Raw genomic sequence first — 23600 nt, forward strand, 5'->3', positions numbered from 1 at the left:
AAAATTTTACATTTTGATTATAATCCTCCGCAGTGCCGGATTTACGCATAAACTAAATAAGCTACAGCTTAGGGCCTCGCAATCTGCTGGGGCCTCAAATAAAAACACAATATAAAAAATTATTTCAAATATTAAAAAGGCGTATGTATTTTAAATTTTTCTAAGACCAGCTGATGTAATTTAAAACAGTAGGGGGCCTCTGGGTTTTGTATAGCTTAGGGCCTCAACAAGTCTAAATCCGGCCCTGATCCTCCGGTATCATATTCAATAAAGCTATTTCGGGAGTTAAGACCAGATTTACATTTAGGATGTCTGTAATTATTTTTTGTATCATTTTCCAATATGCAGTTATTTTTGCACATGTCCACCACATATAGTAGTACGTACCAACATTCCTTGTACATTTCCAACACATTTTAGATGTTGTTGGGTAGCATTTCGCCACCCTATCAGGAGACCAGTACCATCTATGGAACACTTTATAGATGTTTTCTTTATAATTAACCGCTCTCATATATTTCAAGTTTTTCCATGTACTTGCCCATTGATCTATCGGCATACGGGCAGGGGAAGCATGCTTTTGAAATGCTTTTGGGAAACATGATTTTTGGGAACTCAAAAGGCATTTAAATGTCTTTTGAAGGCAATTAAAGGCCCTCTGAGCCGTTTTTTCCTTGGAACTGATGTGCTCACTGCCATGGCCCTTAAAAGGAAGGGCTAGAAACAGGCTCACCCTCCCCCTTTAAAGACAGGCATTCAGATTAGTTTAATTAACTAATTTAACTGCCCTCTTAAAAATTTAAATGCCCCTGAACAAAAAAAATCCTGGCTACAGGCCTGCATCACAGCATTGCTGCTGAGGCCCTCCACCCAGGGCCCTGCCCCTCACAGACTCCTGCTTGTTGCTAGGCTTGCCTATACCAGACTGTTATACCAGACTGTTGGGGGCAGGGTTGAAACATTATTAATCTTAGTTATTACCTGTAAGCTGCTGCTACCTAGGTGGCACAAGCTAGCCCAATCTCATCAGATCTCAGAATCTTGGGTGGAAGGAGTCCATGGTTGCTACACATAGGGTGCGTTCAGACGGTGCATTTGCAACGGTATAGGTGCCGGTTGGAATCGGTGTACTTACCGGCGTTCACACGGCGAACATCTGCCTTCCGTCTCTAACCGTTGCAAAGAGCTTTACACCGTTGTATTCTGCCACTAGGTCCCCAAGTGGTGGTATCCTGAGTGCAACGGTTGTAATCACTTTACCCCCGTCTGATCGCTCTCCAATGTTGTAGAGCCACTTCCGTTCGGAAGCCCGAGGCTTCCGATGTTTGCCATTTTTTTTGTTAGGTTGGCAATATGTGCTTGGGCGAAGCTTCGCCCCGGTGTTTGTTTAAAAAGAAGAGAAAAGGTCCTTAGTTTAAGGTTTTGGAGGACTCCGAGACCTCAGGGAGGCCAGTTTGTTCTTTAAACTTTAAAAGTAAGTCCTGACCTTTAAACTTTAAATGTAAGACGGGGTGTTTTGCGCATGCATGAAGATCGCCATTCTGTGGATGGCTGCCTATGCGCATGCTCAAACTGAGTTTTTTTAAAAAACAAACGCCGACGCCCGCTGCATGTGAACGGGCATACAGCGATGGGCTCCACAGACAGGAGGTAAGTGTGATCGTGTTTCAGCCGGCATAAACTGCACCAGTTCCAACCGGTACAGTTTATGCCGGCTGAAACGCCCCGTCTGAACACACCCATAGGCAGACAATGACAAACCACCTTTGTTTGTCTCTTGCCTTAAAAACCCTGTGGGATTGCCGTAAATTGGCAGTGACTTAACAGCACTTACTACCACCACCAACAATCTGTGTGTGCTCCCTTGTAAGCTAGGCCCAACTTATTTTCTTTTTAATGCCTCCCAGCAGGGTCCTTTATGAACAAAACTTCCTCTTTCAACAAATTCCTGCTCCCCCCCCCCCGCAGAATCAAGTCTAGAACTATTCAGTAGGTAGTCTAGTAATTCATTTAACAAAGAATGAGTTCCCACCTGGCCTTTGTATAGTCTGCAGTTTCGAGGACTACTCTTTATGTAGGGTTGCCAGCTCCAGGTTGGGAAAGAACTGGAGATTTGAGGGGGGTGGAGTCTGAGGGGGTGGGGTTTATAGAGGGGAGGAACCTCTGCGGGGTATAATGCCATAGAATCCACCTTCCAAATCACCCATTTTCTCCAGGTGAACTGATCTCTGTCACCTGGAGATCAGTTGTAATAGCGGGAGATCTCCAGCCACCACGTGGAGGTTGGCAACTATTATGTGCCTCAGTTGCATACAGCTAAAGAGCTCTTAAGTTTCCTCCATTCCAGTATAAATATAAAGTACTGAGACTGATGCGGAGTAGCGTGATAACAGCTCGTACTTTATTGGTTACATGGAGAACTTGAGTTGGATAGTATGGCCCGAGGTCGGCTTATATCCCCATAGCTAACCACACCCAAACACACACCCACAACTGTGACAGACTATATTTACACTACTAGGTGTAGGATAGGTACTTTCCAGGATCCACGTGAGCCCATTGGCCCACGTTAGGATCAATGCTCCCTCTAAGTTGTGGAGTCTTGTGAGCAAAAATTCTACTTTATGAGCTACCAGCATTAAACTTGTGAGTGAGTGATTTGGCTGCTGCATCAATTAGTTTGCTCTGGAGCCATCCTTCCTGAGCTAAGACAAAAATGTGTGAGCTGGAGGCTAAAAAACTGTGAGCTAGCTCACACTAACTCAGCTTAGAGGGAACACTGGTTAGGATCCATCTGGTCCATTGTCTCTAGACCCGAAGGTCTGTCCAAACGCATGGCCTCTCTAGTGCTTGTGTGGCCATAAGAGTACATAACAATAAATAACAATAGATGCTTTCACAGTGCACCTCTTTCATGCATAACATACCACTAGGGTTGCCATGTCTGGGTTGGAAAATACTTGGAGGCTTTAGAGGTGGATCCAGGAAAGGGCAGGGTCTGGGGAGGGGGGGGCCTCAGCATGGTACAATGCCATAGAGTCCATCCTTCAAAGCAGCCATTTTCTCCAGGGAAGCTGATCTCTGTCAGCTCGAGATCAGTTAATATAGCAGGAGATCCCCAGGCCTCACCTGGAGACTGGCAACCCTACATGCTACCCCACTGCATGAAGAGCAACCAGGTGTCATAGTAACAGCTGAGACAGAACTCTGTCAAAGCCTCACTGCTCACATAAAATTGGGTTGGGAGGAGAGGGCTCCTGTTTAAAATTAATTGCTGGCTAATGATTTAGCATTTTCATACAAAAATTCTTCTTCAGCAGGGCCATTCCTCCCCACAAACACTCTTCTAAGAAAGAAAGTAAAATATGGTCTCAAGCAATGCTCCCTCTAAGTTGTGGAGTCTTGTGAGCAAAAATTCTACTTTGTGAGCTGCTGGCATTAAAGTTGTGAGAAAGAGATTTGGCTACTGCATCTATTAGCTTGCTCTGGAGCCCTCCTTCCTGAGCTGAGACAAAAATGTGTGCGCCAGAGGCTAAAAAACTGTGAGCTAGCTCGCACTAACGCAGCTTAGAGGGAAGACTGGTCTCAAGGGAACCTTAACACATCAAACAATTGAAGTGTCCCATCCCAGAAACTAGTTAATTACAAATGTCAGCTCCAAAACTTTAAAACATTTGTTGGTTACTTCCTGTGTCTGTACATATGGGTTAGTAAAGTAAAGGTAAAGGTTCCCTAGCTCGAAAGCCAGTCGAGTCCAACTCTAGGGTTGCGGTGCTCATCTCCGTTTCAAAGCTGAAGAGCCAGCGCTGTCTGAAGATATTTCCGTGGTCATGTGGCCGGCGTGACTAAACACCAAGGCGCATGGAACGCTGTTACCTTCCCACCGAAGCAGTACCTATTGATCTACTTGCAATTTCTTGCTTTCGAACTGCTAGGTTGGCAGGAGCTGGAACAAGAGATGGGAGCTCACGCCGTCATGCGGCACACTCGGGTCTCGAACTGCTGAACTACCACAGCCTGCAGTTCAGCGTCTTAAACACTTGAGCCACCGCAGCTCCTACATATGGGTTACATGTCATCAAAGTCCCAATTCTGAATCTAGATTTGTATTTCAGGGTGTGGGCATTTGTATGGGAAATAAGTCAGGATGCCAGCCTCCAAGTGGGACCTGGGGAGACCCCAGAATTGGAGCTCATCTCCAGACTACAGAGGAAATGGAGGGTTTGGAAGGTGGACTCTATGGCAATGAAACCCCACTGAGGTCCCTGTCCTCCCCAGGCTCCATCCCCAAATCCCCAGGAGTTTCCCAACCTGGACCTGGAAACCCTACCCCCACCCCCTGCCAGTGGTCATGGGAGATCTGGCAACCCAAGGACCAAGTTGGAGGAAATTTGACTGCGTGCTTTTTAGCATAGTTATATATTAATTGCCCTAGATCCAGCAATGTGTAAGTGAAAAATGTAAATGTCCTTAGCACAGCTCTGTTTGCGCAGGATCTTCTGTAATACTGCTTTCTTTCATGTATCTTACAGTGCCCTGAAATTGCTTCTTAAGGTTTGATTCTCCCCAAGATAACAAAGCTTGGTATATAATTCTTATCATGATTAGTTAACCTTTTAAAAACTTTGTCAGTAATACTCTGGAAGTGATTACCTAACATATAAAATTTTTAGTTTCCAGAAATAGGGCCTGAAGAGGAGAGGAATAAAACGTAGGTGGAACGCAGTGCCTCACCTGGAGCACTGTTTCACTGCACCCAATACATTTTCAGATAACAGGCTTTTAATTTATGGCATCAACAATTTCTATTAAAGAATGAGAAGATGCTTTCATGTAAATTTCAGGGGTGTGGGTATGTGTATGCTTGTGAATCCCCTTTAGCTACTAGTGCTATGAACAAAGTGCTACAAGGGTCTAAGCCAAATTCTTCCATTTTAGGGCTGAATTCTCCCCAGAAAAGATATTCAGGTACTGGAGTGCCCCAGCCGTGTCACTGCTTTTTGCCTCTGCTGCCCACAAATTAGCTGAAATTTTGCAGCCCCACCTAAGTAAAGTAACTATGGCTACAGCCCAGGGAGGAGAGTACTGGTTTCCTTTGCTGTACAAATAGAAGGATCAAAATATTTTCTTTTCCTTTTCCTTTAGACACACAGAAAGTCAGGCTGACATGTCAGTTGACCACTTTGCGTATTTTGCCTGATTCCAGCACTTTCTCTAAGCACCTCTTTCCCACCATCCAGTTCCAAAAATACATTTTAGACAGACAACTACGTCTGTCTGAAACAATCCAAAAACATCATCCTCATTAGTCTCATTCTGAACCTGTTTTTTAGTAGCAACTGGAACCTAGCTTTTGTTCTTAAATGTTCATTGCTAATTTCTACATTCTTGTTTGAATCACCTTCTTACGGTAGACCAAAGCTTTTGCTTAACCAGATTTCATATGTATCACATTCCTTCTGGCATATATATATATTCATTCATTAGGAGACCATTCTACAGTTGTAATATTGACAACTTAGCTATTGATCTCTCTGGAGCATCAATGAGAGAGAGAGACACTTGTTTTTAAAATGAGAGAGTTTGTCAGTAACATATTTAAATGTCAAATTGTTCAAGGACAGATACAGCATCTCTAGAAACAGTTAGATGCACCTTCTACTACGCTGCCTCTACACTGCAGATTACAAAAGATGTAGCCACTCCCTGTCTTAACATGAGAATGATTGGCAGTCATCATATTGCATCTACACCAAGGAGAAATAGTGTGAAGAGCACATCTTTGGAAGCAAATATCATGCAAAATATTTAACCTGGTCAACACTAAAAATGTAAAACTTGCAATTCTTTCTTCTGTACCTCCATCCTACTGTTCACTGTCCATTCTCAACACACAAACCCCATCCATATCCACATTTCTATTTTGTTAGTGCAATGAAGGGCTATGATTTCCATGTGGCTGTTCTCTAGTGTGGTCTTGAAGAAGAACCCAAGGACTGACAGTTTGCTACGATTTTCCTGAGTGTTTCAGCTGGTGTTAACCTTAAGAACATAAGAACATAAGAGATGCCAATGTTGGATCAGGCCAAAGGCCCATCCAGTCCAACACTCTGTATCACACAGTGGCCAGAAATACCAGTGCCATCAGGAGGTCCACCAGTGGGGCCACCAGGAGGTCCACCTTCCAATTTACTTTTAGGACCAGTTTTTACATTACCCAAACATAGGGTTACTATTCCGCAGGTGGGGGCAGGGGATGCCACACTTTCACGGGCTCCTGCCCACCAGTGGCCAGCTGGCCAGCAAGAGGAAATTCCTCTACCTCCCAGTGACATCATGTGCAATGCGCTGACATCACCCAGAAATGACATAAGTGCGTCAGTGACGTTGGGAGGTGACACTCCAGTTTTGGGGCAAAACTCTATGGTTTGAGGGCTATTTTACCATAGACTTTTGCCCCAAAACCAGAGAGTCGCCCCCAACATCAGTGGGATGCCTATATCACTTCCAGGTGATACATGCACATAACACAACATCCCTGCGCACTCCCGGAATGCCCCTCCCAATCTCCCCGCTGGCATGACAATCAGACCTGGCAACCCTACCCAAACACTATTTCCCTCTTCCCTGTGATCACACACCATAACACCAGCGACAGTTAAAACAGATGGAGGAGGGGTCGAATTTCATACTACCAACTAAATTTATATGCCGTTTTGATGTTGTAATACTTGAAGTGGTTTACAAAAAAATCAAAAGTAGACACATTAACACTGAAATCGATAAATATGAAACATTCATAAAAATTTCAGTGTTCAGTATAGAAACCACCAGATTAAAAGGCATAATTAAGAGCCATCATTAAATGTCTAAATGTCTTCATCTGTCTTCTTGTGATGTCACTACCCAGGCCTCCATAATGTTGGGATAACTGCTGCAAAGGCCCTGCTCCTGATGAACACCAATGTGACATCAACCTCTGATGGAAATCGGAGCAGGCAGGAGTGGCAGCTCTTAAGAACTGAGACATTGTATGTATGGTTATTTCTGAACCAGTGCTGCCTACACCTTGCTGGGACCTGAATGTGCCTCTATAGGTAGCAACTATATCATGCATGGTTAAAGCCTAACAGTCTCGAAATGGATCCAGAAATTGTACAGGGGAAGTCACACAGACAGCATAATTTAAGAACTCTGCTGGATTATACCAAAGGAATTTTTAAAATGGTAAAGAAAAAAAATCTTAGCATGAGCCTTATCACTTCTGTGCCAGGGACCTCACTGCAGCCTGGCTGTGCCCAGAAACACCCTCTCCTGGGATGTGGGGGCAGAATGCTGGGCAGAATGCCAAAGACTGGAGGGAGGCAGGCTGAGCACCGATGATGGGATTGGGGGTAAGAGCAGCAGGGGTGGGGGTGGAGCAGCAAGGATGGGGTGGGGTGGAGGAGAGGGGTGGAAGGAAAGGCAGGGAGACGGGATGCCTCTTCTTCACAAATTCCTTGCAGATCTCCACTTGTTTATGGACTAAGTCTGACATTGAATCTAAAAGGGTAGTCTCTGCTTTAACATATCTCTGATTCTACATCAGAGCTGTGCACACCTGGTACAGCTGCTGGACTAGACAATATCTACAAAATGCCATCCTGCTTCAATAGCTGTTGTCAAAAAGCACTGCTGCCTGTTCCTTCAAACTGGAGACCACTTCTTCATGTCCATAATGCTGCTCAGAAAACTAATACTCCATTAGGAAATATGTTACCACATCAGTTACCACTGATGTGAATAGAATTTATTTAATTGCATTTAGGATTGTACACTAAATCAACACATAAGAAAACAATAAATATAGCCAATATGTTTATGTTGGCCAAATCACAAAAGTTTCAAAGGATAGTAAATAAATAAATGAAAGGTCACATTACAGTCCCACATATTGCCGTCTCCAGCCCTTCCTTTAATCTTACAGTTGGTCTCAGAGTGGGCAGTGCTGGCCGCCTAGTGAAAACACACTGTGTTAAGTAATAGCTTTAATGACTTCCCAACCTCTTTTATAAAGTTGTTGAAATCCAGGATCATTATAAAAGCTTGACATTGCTATTTTAAAATAGCATTTTTCTGTTTTTTCCATGTGGGTCAATGTGACACCTATGCTGAGATGGGTTTACAGTAGAAGCCACAGAATGTTCAGATCTCCCTTCCTACACATTTCCACCCCAAACTATTTTTACCTAAACTGACAGGCATTGTCGCAAACAGTTTTCTTGCTGAAAGATACTTTAAGAATCACCTCCTACATCAGCCCCTTCATGTTGCCAGACTGCAAACGAAGCTGGACATCTTGGATTTCATCTGCTTTTTCATTGCATTGTTAAGAAAAATTCTCTTAATTTGCCTTTACCCAATTTCCCCCTGAAATTCAAAAATTCATTTCTTTTCCTCTTTTTAGGATTTGGAGTCTGTTTCTAACCAGTTCTGTTTTGATCAAAGAGAAATTTGAAAAGAGGAGGGGCAGGAAAAAAGGTTCTGCAAAATGTCAGAATTTCACTCCACAGATGTTCAGAGGCAAGCAATCTCTTCCCATACAGTCCTATCCTCCTCCACCTGGTGGTATATAACATCAAAAATTTACAAAAAGGTGCATTGATTTCTTCAAAGAGAAAGCCCTCTTTTAAGACAGAAAGAAAGAGAATATGAGGAATAAATGGCTATATCTTAAAAAGTGAATTTAGGAAAAAGTTATCCACTCCACCCCAAGATCCCTTTCTTGGTCTGTTGCTGCCAGCTCAGATCCCAACAGCATACATGTGAAGCTGAATTTTTTTTTTACCCAAATATGCATCACTTCATACTTACATTAAATTTAATTTGCCATTTTAATGCCCATTCCCCCATTTTGGACAGATCCTTTTGGAGCTCCTCACAATCCATATTTTGTTTTAACCAACCTAAATAATTGGGTGTCATCTGCAAACCCCTATCCTCCATGTCATTTGTGAACAAGCTGAAGAACTCCTGTCCCAGTATGGATCCCTGAGGGACCTGGCTGCTCACATCCCTCCACAGCAAGAACTATTTATTCCTATTCTCAGCTTTCTGTTTTTTAGCCTATTCCAATCATAAGAGAGCTTGTTCTCTTATCACATGACTGTGAATTTTTCTAGAAGTCTTTGGTGAGGGACTTTAGTTGTCTTGTGGCCTATCATCTCATATTAGTTGTTCTTTCCTTTTTAATCTCCAGGTGGAATGAAAGTGATGTGGTTTGCACATCCCTGAAGACTAACAACATGTAATTCCCTTGCCTTTTTCTAATACTAAATATCTCTTTTAGGAAATGGCACAAGGTCTACCTTCAGTGATTTTAACTTGTAGTTTAAGCCTTTTTAAAAAATGTTTTACAAACAATATATTTTTATTATTATTATTACTGGATACATATATTCAGAGACACCTGAGACACAGTGGGATTTTCTTATGACTAATAAGTAAACTGTAGTTTCAGTTAGGGATAGTGTCAAGCTTTCAAAACAACAATATGGGCTGATAACATATAGCCATTAATTTTTACATTGTTTTGTACCAGAACAGGAACACAAATTCTTGATGTGTGTGTTTTTATGTGTAGAATTATCTGCAATGGTGTTTGTTATAATATGACACTTCACCCAAGGTATTGGTGTAAAACTGCATCATTTTGTGAGATGAATGCTGAAATTTGCACTCTAGGAATGCTTAATGGCTAGCCTAAAACTGCTTTTACAATTGGTTCTGTCAAAATGCTGCAGAGTAAGTTTCTTCTTCTTCTTCTGACTCACTAATGTAATGGAGGACCAATTAGTTTAAGCCTAGGGCCAGAGGATACATGTATTAGATTTTTATTTATTTATTTAGGATATTTCTGTGCTGCTTCTTCAGAGTCTGGCTCGAAGCAGCTTGCAATTAAAAAAACACAATATTAAAACAAAAGTCACTTATGTTCCTTTGCTGAGAGGATGTGAGTCTATTGCAATTGAACTGTATGCTTTTGCTGTTCGTAACCAATGACTACTTATACAACTAAATATTTTAAAAATTCTGAAAATTGGTGGAGGGATTGGGTCTCTGCACCCAAATGAAACCTAAATGTGGCTCAGCCTTACCAGGGTTCAAAGAGAAGGCAGAAAGAACCTGCTTAACTCCAATATGCCCTAATGTTTCCATACTTTCAAATTAGATAATGAGTAGGATAAATGAGTTTTAAGTTGAAGGAACATCTCTGAAACACAGTACACAGGCAGTACTTGATCCATGGCTCATGAAAAGCCACATTTGTAATTACATCAACATCTTGGGAATCAGTATACTAAAGTGGATGGGAATGGGTGAATTTATTACTGTGGCCAAGAATCCCGTAGAAAAAATGGTGTGGCCTTTATATTCAACAAGAGAGTGAAAAAGGCAGTAACGGGATACAATCTCAAAAATGACAGAATGATCTTGGTCCAAATCTAAGGCAAACCATTCAACATCACAGTAATCCAAGTATATGCCACAACAACTGACACAGAGGAGGCTGAAGTGGACTGGTTCTATGAAGATCTATAACACCTCCTAGAACTAACATCAAAAGCAGATGTCCTTATCACGACAGGAGACTGGAATGCTAAAGTAGGAAGTCAAAAGGTAACCAGAATAACGGACAAGTTTGGCCTTGCAGAACAAAATGAAGCCGGGCAAAGGCTAACAGAGTTTTGTGAAGAGAACACACTGGTCATAGCGAACACCCACTTCCAACAACCTAAGAGGCGACTCTAGACATGGACATCACCAGATGGGCAACACTGAAATCAGACTGATTATATAATTTGCAGTCAAAGATGGAGAAGCTCTATCCAGTCAGTAAAAACAAGACCTGGAACTGACTGTGGCTCAGATCATGAGCTACCCATTGCAAAATTCAGACTTAAACTGAAGAAACTTGGGAAAACCACTAGGCCAATCAAGTTTGACCCAGATCACATCCCTGATGAATATACAGTGGAGGTGAAGAATAGTTTTAAGAGACTAGATTTGATAGAGTACCTGAAGAACTATGGATGAAAGTTCATGACATTGTACAGGAGGCAGCAATCAGCACCATCCCAAAGAAAAAGAAATGCAAGAAAGCTGTCTGATGAGGCTTTACAAATAGCTGAGGAAAGAAGGAAAGCGAAAGGCAAAGGTGAAAAGGAAAGATTTACCCAAGTGAAATTTCCAGAGAACAGCAAGGAGAGATAAGGAGGCCTTCCTGAATGAACAATGCAAAGTAATAGAGGAAAACAATAGAATGGGAAGGACTACAGATCTCTTCAGGAAAACTGGAGGAATCAAGGGAACATTCCATGTAAAGCTAGCCATGATACAGGACAAATCCGGTAAGGACTTAACAGAAGAAGAAGAGATTAGGAAGAGATGGCAAGAATACAGAGAAGAACTATACAGGAAGGATCTCAATGTCCTTGACAACCACAACAGTGTGATCACTGACCTCAAGCCAGACATCCTGGAGTGCGAAGTCAAATGGGCCTTAGAAAGCATTACTAACAACAAAGCTAGCGGTGATGATGGTATCCCAGCTGAGCTATTCAAAGTACTAAAAGATGATGCTGTTAAAGCGCTGCACTCAATATGCCAGCAAATTTGGAAAATACAACAGTGGCCACAGGATTGGAAAAGGTCAGTTTACATTCCAGTCCCAAAGAAGGGCAATGCCAAGGAATGTTCAAACTATTGCACAATTCCACTCATTTCACACGCTAGCAAGATCATGCTCAAGATCCTACAAGATAGGCTTCAGCAGTACATGGACAGAGAACTGCCAGGAGTACAAGCTGGGTTTCAAAGAGGTAGAGAAACTAGAGATCAAATTGCCAACATTTGCTGGACTATGGAGAAAGCAAGGCAGTACCAGAAAAACATCTACTTCTGCATCATTCACTACACTAAAGCCTTTGATTGCGTGGATCACAACAAACTGTGGCAAGTCCTTAAAGAGATGGGAATACCACACCACCTCACATGTCTCTTGAGAAACCTGTATAAGGGTCAAGAAGTGACAGTTAGAACTGGATATGGAACAAATTATTGAGTTAGCACAGGAAAAAGAGTATGTCAAGGATGTATATTGCTTATATACTTATTTAATTTATATGCAGTGTTCATCATGTGAAATGCTGGCCATGATGAATCACAAGCCAGAACTAAGATTGCTGGGAAAAACATCAAGAACCTCAGATATGCAGACAATACCACTCTAATGGCAGAAAGTGAAGAGGACCTAAAGAGTCTCTTGCCGAGAGTGAAAGACGAGACTGCAAAAGTTGGCTTGAAACTCAACATCAAAAAAACTAAGATCATGGCATCCAGCCGCATCACTCCTTGGCAAATAGAAGGGGAAGTCATGGAAGCAGTGATAAAATTCACATTCCTGGGATCCAAGATCACTGCAGACAGTGACTGCAGCCATTAAATTAAAATATGCCTGCTCCTTGGGAGAAAAGCTATGACAAACCTAGACAGCAATAATAAAAAGTAGCGATATCACCCTGCCAACAAAAGTCCGTATGGTCAAAGCAATGGTATTCCCAGTAGTAATGTATGGCTGCAAGAGCTGGACCATAAGGAAGGCCATGCACCGAAGAATAGTTGCTTTTGAATTATGGACTGCAAGGAGATCAAATCAGTTAATCCTAAAAGAAATCAACCCTGACTGTTCCCTGGAAGGCCAGATAGGCTGCGGTCACATGGAACATTAGCCACGCAAGAGAGATGGAAGACAGGTGGATTTTCCAGGCGCGATCTCACCGGCACATCTAGGAAGCGTAGCGCTTCCGTGGCACAACCAAGGCTTCCTGCCGAAAACACACAGCAAAAAACTAGTACCTCGGAGGTACTAGTTTCCGGAAACCGCAGGGCAAGGGCGGGCGTCTGATCACGTTTCCGGTGGCATCCGGCACCCGTCCATGTCCCCTTGCGAAAAGGTGTTTCCCCCCCCAAGTCTCCGTGGATGCGCACACGCACCCAACGGAGCATGCACATTCGTCGTGTACACAAAAAAAGAAAACCAGTTTTCCGCACAGCGCGCTTCTTCATTGCGCACAGGTGTGTCCTGTGATCGGCACCTCTCCCTACCCACGGAACCTCCACGGTACCTCCACAGAACCTCCACAGGAGGTCTGATCACTTAACCGCGTGTTAGTTTGCCCCAGGGCAAACAGCCACGCTTCCCCCCTGCAGTTTCCTGCCCGTGTGACCGGAGCCATACTGAAGCTTGAAGCTCAAATACTTTGGCCACCAAGTGAGAAGGGAGGACTCACTGGAGAAGACCCTGATGCTGGGAATGATTGAAGGTAAAAGAAGAAGGGGACAGCAAAGGATGAGATGGTTAGATAGTGTTATCAATGCAACGAACATGAAATTGAGCAAACTTTGGAGGACAGAGCAAGACAGGGGGGCCTGATGTGATGTGGTCCGTGGGGTCATGAAGAGTCGGATATGACTGTGCAACTGAACAACAACAGCCACATTTACTTCCAGCCCTAGCATAAGACCTACATCTCAGCAATGACTGTTTCAAAGTGGAAAACACCTACCAACCACAAGACTACTGGATAGTCTTTCCAACTTTCCTGAAACATGGAGCGGGTGCCTCTTTTGGAAACAGTTTTCAGAAGAGGTTCCCAAGCCACTGAGTATCACCGTACTGGGTGTACTGGGGAGTCTTGATGACAGCTGACAGGAGAATTCCTTGGGGGGGGGGCGGTCTAGTAGATGAGACCTGGGTCAGCTGAGTAAATTCCACATTCCCGGTGGAAGAAACAGGTGCCCATGGGGCCTTTTTTTTGCAATACGGTTCTCTTATTTCAATTTCCCTCTAATTATATTCCTATCAATGGCAATTCCAGTGGCTGCATCCATGCATTACTGGACATTGAACTATAATAACAGTTCATAATGTCTTGTCCAAACAGGAAAATCCAGTCATGAATGATTGCTATAGCACACTAGTCAACTATGTGGGCATGCACCTCCCTCGCCTTAGTGTTATAGACTGTTGAGGTTTTTAGTAAAAGCTACCTACCTTTCAGTTTGAGGTCTACATTGTGCCTCAGCCAAGGATAAATTCCATGACTTGAAGAATCTTCAGGAATGGGATTGTTCTGTATCCATCCTTCACATGCAAATCGGAAAAAGTTATCACAGGGATCCACTGATGTGTTTAACTTGCTCATGATGGCTGCAGCTGGAAAGAATCATATGATTTCATGGAATATCTTTACATTACAAAACTCTAAATGTGTTAATGCAAGAAACATTCAAAGGCCCTCTGAACTCATGGTTATCAACTCTTCCATCATACCATCTGCAAATACCTTTCCTCAGGCTCACTTCTCAATTGTTTTCAGATATGCTACTTTGTTACTTGTGCTTTAGAATTTTGGCATGGATGTACTGACTGATTTGAGAAACTTGCTGTAAGAGTAACAGTGCAATCCCAAACAGAGTTATGCCCTTCTAAATCAATTGAAGTCAATCAGCTTAGAAAGGTGAAAGGCATATAGGGGAACTGGGGCTCAGTCTGCATCTAGCATTTGCTCTGCTGTTTTACCAAACACACACTGGAACAGAAAAAGTTGCAGCTCAAAACCACATTCAAATACCCCGGGGCCAATGCTGTACTCACTGCAGAGCAGGCCCGTAGACAGGATTTTAAAAGTCAGGGGCATTTAAATTTCTTAGGGGCAGAGGTCATTTCAGGGGGGATCGCGGGGAATCGCAGTTCCCCCGGGTGAGGTACGTGGGGGCGGGGCACATGACAAAGCCCCGCTTCTGGCCCTCATTCAGCCAGGAGGAGGCAGGAGAAGAGGGAGAGTAAGTTGCTTCCTCCCTGCCTCTCCCCACCCCTGCCTGCCTGGGGCCAGGGAGGGCCTTGGCGGGGCTTCCTCGCACTCCCGCCGGCCTTGCAGGTCCACCGCCGGGTCCCTCATGGGGCTCGGCAGTGATGACACACTTCCGGTGATGTCAGGGTGTGTGGCCTCATGACACACTTCCGGTGATGTCAGGGGGTGTGGCATATGCTAATGAGTTATGCTAATGAGTTCCCCTAGCTCTTTTTCTATGAAATGACCCCTGCTTAGGGGGCACTGGCTAATCGAATTAAAGGAATACCTAGCTCCTTCCCTGCACCTGCCAGTGCTCAGTGGCCCTGGGCTAGATGGGAAGTTGTGGGGCTTTGCCAGTAAGGAAGGGGGCCTAGCCCCGAGATGCCCCACTGTAGCTACGGGCCTGCTGCAGAGTCACCTCTGAATGTCCATAAAATGGCCATAAATCTATGCAGACAGTCACCATAAAATAGAGAAATCAAAGGAAGTTAAACCATCAATCGAAGTGAAAGTGGCTTGCAATGCAGAGGGGAATTTCTGTTCCAGCATGGGTTTGGTAAAACAGCAGAGCAGATGCTAGATGCAGATTGGGCCATACGGCTGTGGTCACACATACTAAATAATCCACTCAATATGCTTTCAGTGCCCTTTCTGACTGGATTTTGCCAGCTCACAGTAAAATCCAGTTGGAAAGTGCACTGTGGATTGAAAGTGGATTATTTAGTATGTGTGACCATAGGCTATGAGGAAAAGTTGGTGATGGCTGCAGCCTAGTCCTGCTTAAGCAATGAGATGGAAGGGCTTGATCTGAAATGCAGCACAAACAAAATCAAGTGTTCAATACTTGCACTTTCCCCCAGTGAGGCTGCAAGACTGGGAATAACTGCCACACAACAGCCTCTGCCTCTCAAATTTTGCTGTGCTTTATCATAATATACACCTTTGTAAGAATGCATTCCAAGACTCAAGGCAGAATCTTCTAAATCTTCTGCCACTAATTCACTCAATTATTCAGGTTAATTATTTATTGCTAGACCTCCCTGCAATGCTTTGTTTCTGAAAATGTTCATACAGGTATGTTATGTGCTAGACATGATTCATAGTCTGTAGCCAGCATGGTGTAGTGATTAGAATTTCTGACTAACATCTGGGACGCCCAGGTTCAAATGCTCACTGTTCCATGGAAGGTCACTATGTGACTTTAGGCCAGTCACCCTCTCTTGGCATAACTTACTTCACAGGTTTGTTGTAAACATAAAAGGGAGGTGAGGAGGTTGTAAGTGGCTTTGGTCCCCAGTAAGGAGAAAGCACTGGCAGTCAAGAAGAAGAAGAGGAGGAGGAGGGGATTGGATTTATAACCCGCCCTTCACTACCCAAAGGTGTCTCAGAGCAGCTTACAAACTCCCTTCGCTTCCCCTCCCCACAACAGACACCCTGTGAGGTAGGTGGGGCTGAGAGAGCTCTGACAGAAACTGCTCTTTTTCGAGAACAGCTGTGCCAGAACTATGGCTTGCCCAAGGTCATCCAGCAGGTGCAAGTGGAGGAGTGCGGAATCAAATCTGGTTCTCCCGGATTAGAGTCCACGCACTTAACCACTACACCAAAGTGGCTGTACAAATACTTGCCAGGGAAGTTCTCTAGGCTGATCCTGCATTGAGCAAGGGGTTGGACTAGATGGCCTGTGTGGCCCTTCCAACTCTGTGATTTTATGATTCTAAATATCTACATATTTTTTTAATTGGTCTATCTGCCTTCAGATGAACTAGGACTTTTTCACATATGTTTTTATTGGTTCTGCCCCTCTATTGCTTCAGTATCCCCTGATTTCCACATGTATTTTTGTCTCTCCAGTTTTTGCTTCGGGCTTTCTGTTTGTTTGTTTTCCTAGTTATTTTGAGACCAATTTTGCCCCGAATTTTTTCCTGGAAGCCAATTCTAAATCACCTTTTCCCTTGTGCATAATGTTTCTGTCGGTTTTCTTTGTTCCACCCACTCCCATCTACCTCCAGCCCATTTTTCAATGATTAGAATGTTGTCATAAACAAACCGCTCCCTCTTCTCCCCTCATCTTGAAGACCAGTGGTTTTGATTTTTTTAAAAAAAAAAAAATACAACCACCATATCAATATAAGCATGTACACACACAGTCATACACAATTTAGATTTAGCAAGTTATCTGAATTCCCAGTTTTTATTTTAAAAAGAAAAGTGTGTAGTCCTCTTGTGAGATACACCTTATATTTCCATAAGGGAAGGGTCCAAAGACTTACTTTTAAAATGAAAACTGGGAATTTAGAGAACCTGCTAAACCTATCATTGTGGTATAACAATATTTTAGTGCCAATTTTTTTAAAGTGCAGCTGTGATATCAATATATTGATATAAGCATGTACAAAAAATAAAAGGGGGGTGCAATGATGCCACTGCTGAGAGCAGGCGTGAAGAAAATGGTGGCCAAACCAATTCCAGTGCTTGTGGATTGACTGCCCAAAACATCAGGAATACGTCAAGCATGCAGAAAAGCCTGACATTTACACACATACCAGCCTATTCACATGTAAAATGGGGTGTGAGGGTGGATGGGTCTGTTTTTGACAAAACAAACCAACAAAAGAAACAGGTAGGCAAAGGATATTAAACCTTTCCTCATCCACGCATTACCATATTGCATTCAGTTGCTTTCAGAACTCTTTTTTTAGCCCAATATATTTCCTATATCACAGTAGGCTGCAAGAAAAGCAGTTAAATCAGTGGAAGAACATGTGGTGGGCAGGGACAGAGTTCAGTTCCCATTATCTAGGGATGTAATTTTGTTGAACATACATACACTTTGGGTGTGAAAATGTACATAAATTTGGATTGCCATTGCCTGGCCCCGCATCACAACCCTGGTATTCCTTGTTTAGCTTCCAAGATCTGAAGAGATCAGGCTAGCCTGGGCTACCCAGGTCAGGGCCTGAATCTGTTATCACTTAGGTAAGCTTTCCTCTAAGGTAGCTCTGCAAGACACGCCTCCATTAGTCTTATCAGCTGTGATTTGCAAAAAAGAAAAACTAGGGATGCAGCTGCATCTCAAATTTATCACAAACAGGCTGCATTTTGATTTCCAGAGTAATGCACTTTATTGAGGATTTGAAGGCTTCTTGAGGAGTGTATAGAAATATTGATTTCTAAAAGTCTCCTGCCTTCTCCTGTGATGTCCTTCTGATAACAGGCTGTGCCTTATTTCCTGTTGCAAGCCAAATGGTGGGCCAGATGGCCTGAACAACTTTATAACCCACATTCTTCACACTTCCATGCTAGAAGCTAGACCTCATGGCTCCACACTCTGGCCCACTTGCGACCAGTCACATGCACAATGAAGTAGCTGGAGTTTGGGTCAGATGACTGCAGGTGGGGTCCCAAACTTATAGCCTATCCCCACACGCAACACCCCCTGTCCACTCGTGATTGGCTGATGGCCATGGCTAATCATGATTGGATTGGGGTATAATTGATTGATCCCTATGGGAGTGAGCTCTTGCTCTTGCTCTCTCCCCTGGCATTGTCTGTTTTATTGCACCTAAAATGCTGTCTCTTGGAAAACAAAGACCTGCTTTGTGAATTGGACCACATGCTTGTGCAAGATGGGATTTCCCTTCAAAATCCCTTGGTATATACTTGGACTGTTGAATGTTCCTGAATTTGGTAACTATGAATCTCATTAATGTGTAGTTAAGGCAAATTGCCCTAGCCTTTGTTATTTTGTAATCTCCTAGTCTGTTTGCTGTGCTCTGTACTGAATAAAGATCCTTCTTATTTCTAATGGTCTCTGGTGTTGTAACTGAATCCCAAGTCTAAGTCTTGTGCCTAACCCTGACCACATATGCTACCATTGGAGAGTAAAAAGTGTGCATCTCTGGATTGAGTTGCTAATGTGTTCTGTCCCAGATGCCAACTAAGGGTTTGGAATCTCTTCCCTTAGGAGAAGCAGGGACTAGTGAAAAGAGGTTCTGGTGGCAAATGGTCTGAAAACCAGAGAGGGTATGAAAAGTACAGGATTCCCTCTCATCCCTGGACTGGCCTGGGTGGGCTAATCCTGTACAAGGAGAATCAAGCATTAGACTATTGGACATACCCACGTTGCATATTTCTCCATACCAATGTTCTTTTAGTGTATTGCAGAAAGGAAATATGTCACTTACCGGCTTCAATGCATTCAGGAGTCAAGCAACTCTGTTGCTTAGGGTGAAATTTTATAAGGCCTTGGCAAGCTGCAAAAGAGAAAACAAACATGAATTAACATTTGTTGTTTTCATGGCGAGGAGGTAACATCATCTGGTAAATAACATTGCATTAAACACCTAGAGAAGTTCTAGTGGTTCCTGAAACTTCAAGATCAACACAGACTACTAGGCATTAGACTGGCCACTTCCTCACTCCCACAGGAGAGCAAAATCAGGTACTCATTACAAAATGAGTACATTTTGTACTCCTAACTCCCACACACACACACACACTGCATATTACGGTTGTTGTGTACTAAATATATTTTCCAAGCTTTAATATGCATGGCACACACACAAGGACGACTAGGCTTGCAATGCAGAGGAAGGCAATAGCAAACCACCTATGCTTATCTCTTGCCTTAAAAAGCACATAAGTCAGTTGCAACATAGCAGCACATAAAGTTCTATTATTATTTTATTAATAATAATAATAATACATACATACATACACACATACATACAAACACACGTACCTCTGAAGCTGAGAGTGCTATATATTTACTTTCCTACTGTGTATGTAGTTACATACATATATGTTAACCAGGAACAGAGTGTGACCCTGGATCCTCATGATACAACATGGAAGCTGTTCTATACCAAATACTCTGACACTGTAAACAATTGGATTGCATGTGGTATGCATGTAAATAACTGCTAACTCATGAAATAGCTTTCGTAATGACTTGGTCTGATTAACTTCTGGAACTGCTGAAATATCTATTTTTCCAAGTATGTAATAGTTAAGGATAAACAGGGGTTTTATTAATGTCAGGCTTTAAAAATACGTCATGTACATTCAAATGTTTTATTACTTACAGATTTTAAAAAAATATATTGTTGTTCAACTTCAGCATTTGGTAATGAGATGCATAACAAAATTACAACCTTTTTTAAAATAAAGAACAGTCTTAGGAGAACAGTCTTAGGAGTTTTTAGCAGAATTGTGTTGTGGTGGTATATACACTTTTCAAGATGCGTATTTATAAACGTAATGCGTATCTGATATTCCACAAGGAGGGTAAATCTGAGTACAAAAATGGAAAGTTCTATACACTTTACAATGTACGTGTACATGTAGTTAAATAATTCCATAGGGATAGCTGTGTTAGTCTGTACATTAAAAAAACACAGGCGTCTGGTAGTACCTTAAAGACAAACACATCTCATTTCACCATGAGTTTTCATGCATTAGAATTTACTAACTGAGATGCTTAGAAGTGTATACTCCTTTGTTAAATATCTATTAGGAGAATGGGGAATTAATAAAATCCAGTCCAAAAGAGAAACCCATTCACCTTGAGTAGGTGTGAGGCACTTCCAAGCAACAGTGAAGAGGGATAAACATCACATCTAACGCAGGATATGAGATAGTACAACGAATGACCTCTCATTTCATCTTGTATTAGATTTAATGTTTATCCTACTTCACTGTTTTTGCTTGGAAGCATCTCTCGCTTATACCTACCATTGAATGGTTTTCTCTTTTGAACTGGATCTTATTGTATACCAACCTCTCTTTGTAACACCCCCCCCCACACCGCAACTGAATATTTAGCCAAACTTATGATTGTACATGTCTATGCATCTGCAGAACCAAGTTCTGCCTCGTGATGTCTCAGAGTTCTGTCTCATGATGAAATAACTTGCTGGACTTCTGTGTAATCATGTAAAGTTATTAGGCCTTTGCCCAGGTCAAAGATTTATTGCAGCTAAGCAGGAGCCTTATTTTAAATCATTTTGAAAATGGCACTTGACATGAAGTAAAGTTCAAACAAGAATGTTGATTTTATTGAAGACGCACAGTTGGACTAGGAATAGGGCAGGGAACAAGAAGCTGAGGTAAATTTTGTTGTTTATACAGATTATAATATTTTGAACAGACAACAGAGTATAGTTGTAGCTTTTATTCTTAGAGATTCAGTTCTTAACAGTGAGAGCTTTGTTTGTCTTGGAGATTTCCTTCAGCATCAATGTGTCTTAATAAAGTTTCATATAACTATCTTAAGGCACGATCATACGCACAATTAGACCCACCATAGGCATGAATGCCAGGTGGATTTAAAGGGCGCAAACAGACAACAACCTGGGAAGTGTTCCACAGCCGTCAACAACACGTTCTGCTCCATCACAGAAGCGGAGTAAAAAGACACCAGGGAAAATCCAGTAGTAAATGTGTTATGACGGGCCACAGATGGACTTTGCTGTGTCTGATCGCTCCAATGCGCTCTTATGGTGTCGGGATGGTCTGATCAGGCCATCCTGACTCCATGTCATTGTCCCCCCCCCTTCTCAGTATGCACATTATCGCAAACTCCATAGGGAGCCTTCAGTACAGAGATGAGATTCATCGATTCCTTGTTTACGCGTATCGGTAACAAACAGCAAAAGAAAAAAACCCACCTCACTGCAGTTGCGTCTGATCATGCAGTGGTGGGCTGTGCCCACAGCTTCCAAGGACTGTGTGATTGCACAACTGCGGTCAAATTCCTCCGGAGGAATTAGCCTCGCTCCCCCCCCCACTTTATCTCACGTGTGTGACCGCAACCTTAGTTTCCTGTCCTCCTGTATTTAAATACCTACCTTGTGGGATTACAACCTTCCTTTTGACTCTTGAGGAGTCTAAAACCATTTCCCTTTTCACACAAACCAAGGGTCCCTTTTGAGTTGAACCCGCCGAATAACTGGGGAAGAAATATCCTCCACTTTCTAGGAGAGATTATCCTTTTCTGTTAAAATAGACTGGCAGTCTCAACCTACTGTCCAGTCTCTTCTCTCAAACCTAAACCCCAGTTCTGGAAACTGTGAATAAATGGAATTCAGCTAAGGTTGACAGGCTCTAGGTTCTAATTTCTGAACTTTTCCTCAAATATGATGGTACACACTAAGGGCAAGGAGCTGTGTCCTTTCACTTCCCAAGTGAACTTGTCTGTTTCCCTCTGTTGTGTCCGGTGACCTGCGCTAGGGCCAGCGATTACCCCAGAGCTTGACTCTGGGAGAACAATAGGGACTAGGCTCCAATGGGAGCCAATGGGAACTGTGGCGGGAGATTCAAACCCACCAACGGAACCCAGGGGTGTTGCCCAGGGGTGTATATAGTTGGCCAGCCGGCCGTTTTGCGGTTATCTTGTTGTGTACCAATAAAGCGTGCTATGCACTATGCCAGTCTGTGTCTGTCATCCATGTGGCAAACCCACTACACAATAATGGCAACGAGGATGGGATCCAGCTGCAACTAGCCAGGCCGTCGAGAGGGAACGAGAGAACACAATCCGCAGCGATCCACGAGTGATACAGCCGGAGAGGCCGCTTCTCCTCCACAACTCCAACGCACACAATGGCATCCACTTCAGGGCTCGGGCTGCTGCTGCCCTTCGACATAGCCCATCCACAAGACTGGGCCTCATGGGTCAGAGGCATCAAGGCCGCGCTAGCATTCTACGAAGTCACGGACGAGGATAAGAAAAGGGGATTCCTCCTGGCCTCCTGCGGTACCGCCGTCGTATCCCTGGCCGAACGCTTGCTGCCCCCAACGGACCTCAACGCCTGCACCTTTGATCAGATCGCACCGAAACCGTCGGAACTGACCTGCAGGGTGACGTTTTACAACCGCAGCCAGCAGGGCAGAGAAACAGCTGCAGAGTTCCTCGTGGAGCTGTGGCATCTCGCCACAGACTGCAAGTTTGGGGCACATTTGGACGAGGCCCTCCGCGACCGCTTTGTTGTGGGCTTACACGAAGATAAGCTCAGAAGGCGGATCATGGAAAAGGAGACCGTTGACCTCGCCATGGCCCTATCCACCGCCATCACCTGGGAAAGGTCACACACCGCCCCAGCCGTGGCCCTCCAGGTCGAGCCAGAAGATCCCGAGGAGCAGGACGTCCACCGGGCCTACGGAGAGCCCCGGCAGCGCACCCAAGCACCGCACCGCACCCCAGCTTCGAACGCGAGCTCCGGCCGTCAGCATCCCGGCGCTCCCGCGTGTGCCAGCTGTGGAGATCAGCACGTCCGAAACGTCGCTTGTCGCAACTGTGGGCGCACAGGCCACATCGCGAAGGCTTGCCGCTCCAAGGCAACGGGCCGGCCCCAGCCAACACATCAGAGAGCAGAAGTTCACTTCGGGGATGACACCGGCACTGAGGACCTCTACCTCCTCACCCACAAAGCGGAGGAGGTATTACAACTCCCCGGCAAATCCCCCTCCCCTAAGTTCCTGGCCACAGTAAAAATAGAAGGGTCCCCTTGCGAAATGGAGGTAGATTCGGGCTCCGCGGCCTCAATAATCTCCGCGGCCACCTTAAAACGCCTATGTCCAAAGGGGGGACCCCGCTTGCGCTGAGCCCAGGTGACACTCATGGACTTCCAGCGGAACCAGGTGCCGATTAAGGGAGTCGGAACTTTCCGGGTATAATTCAAGAACTTGAAAAGGAAACTGGAC

At 43.8% G+C, this 23600-nt stretch overlaps 1 protein-coding gene across 2 annotated transcripts in view; it reads right to left on the minus strand.

Moving 5' to 3' along the window:
• The window catches only part of PHEX (phosphate regulating endopeptidase homolog, X-linked), a 226349-nt gene that overhangs the window by 197476 nt on the left and 5273 nt on the right, over window positions 1–23600 (minus strand). For both annotated transcript variants that reach the window (XM_015422949.1, XM_015422951.1), the window contains exons 2-3: window positions 19082–19150; window positions 14096–14257 (exon numbers count right to left, since the gene is read on the minus strand). In XM_015422949.1, the coding sequence (XP_015278435.1) occupies window positions 14096–14257; window positions 19082–19150 (231 nt within the window). The remainder of the gene's footprint in view (window positions 1–14095; window positions 14258–19081; window positions 19151–23600) is intronic.

The sequence above is a fragment of the Gekko japonicus genome, unplaced genomic scaffold (genome assembly GCF_001447785.1).
Source record: "Gekko japonicus isolate JY-2015 unplaced genomic scaffold, Gekko_japonicus_V1.1 scaffold117, whole genome shotgun sequence".
NCBI classification, from domain to species: domain Eukaryota; kingdom Metazoa; phylum Chordata; class Lepidosauria; order Squamata; family Gekkonidae; genus Gekko; species Gekko japonicus.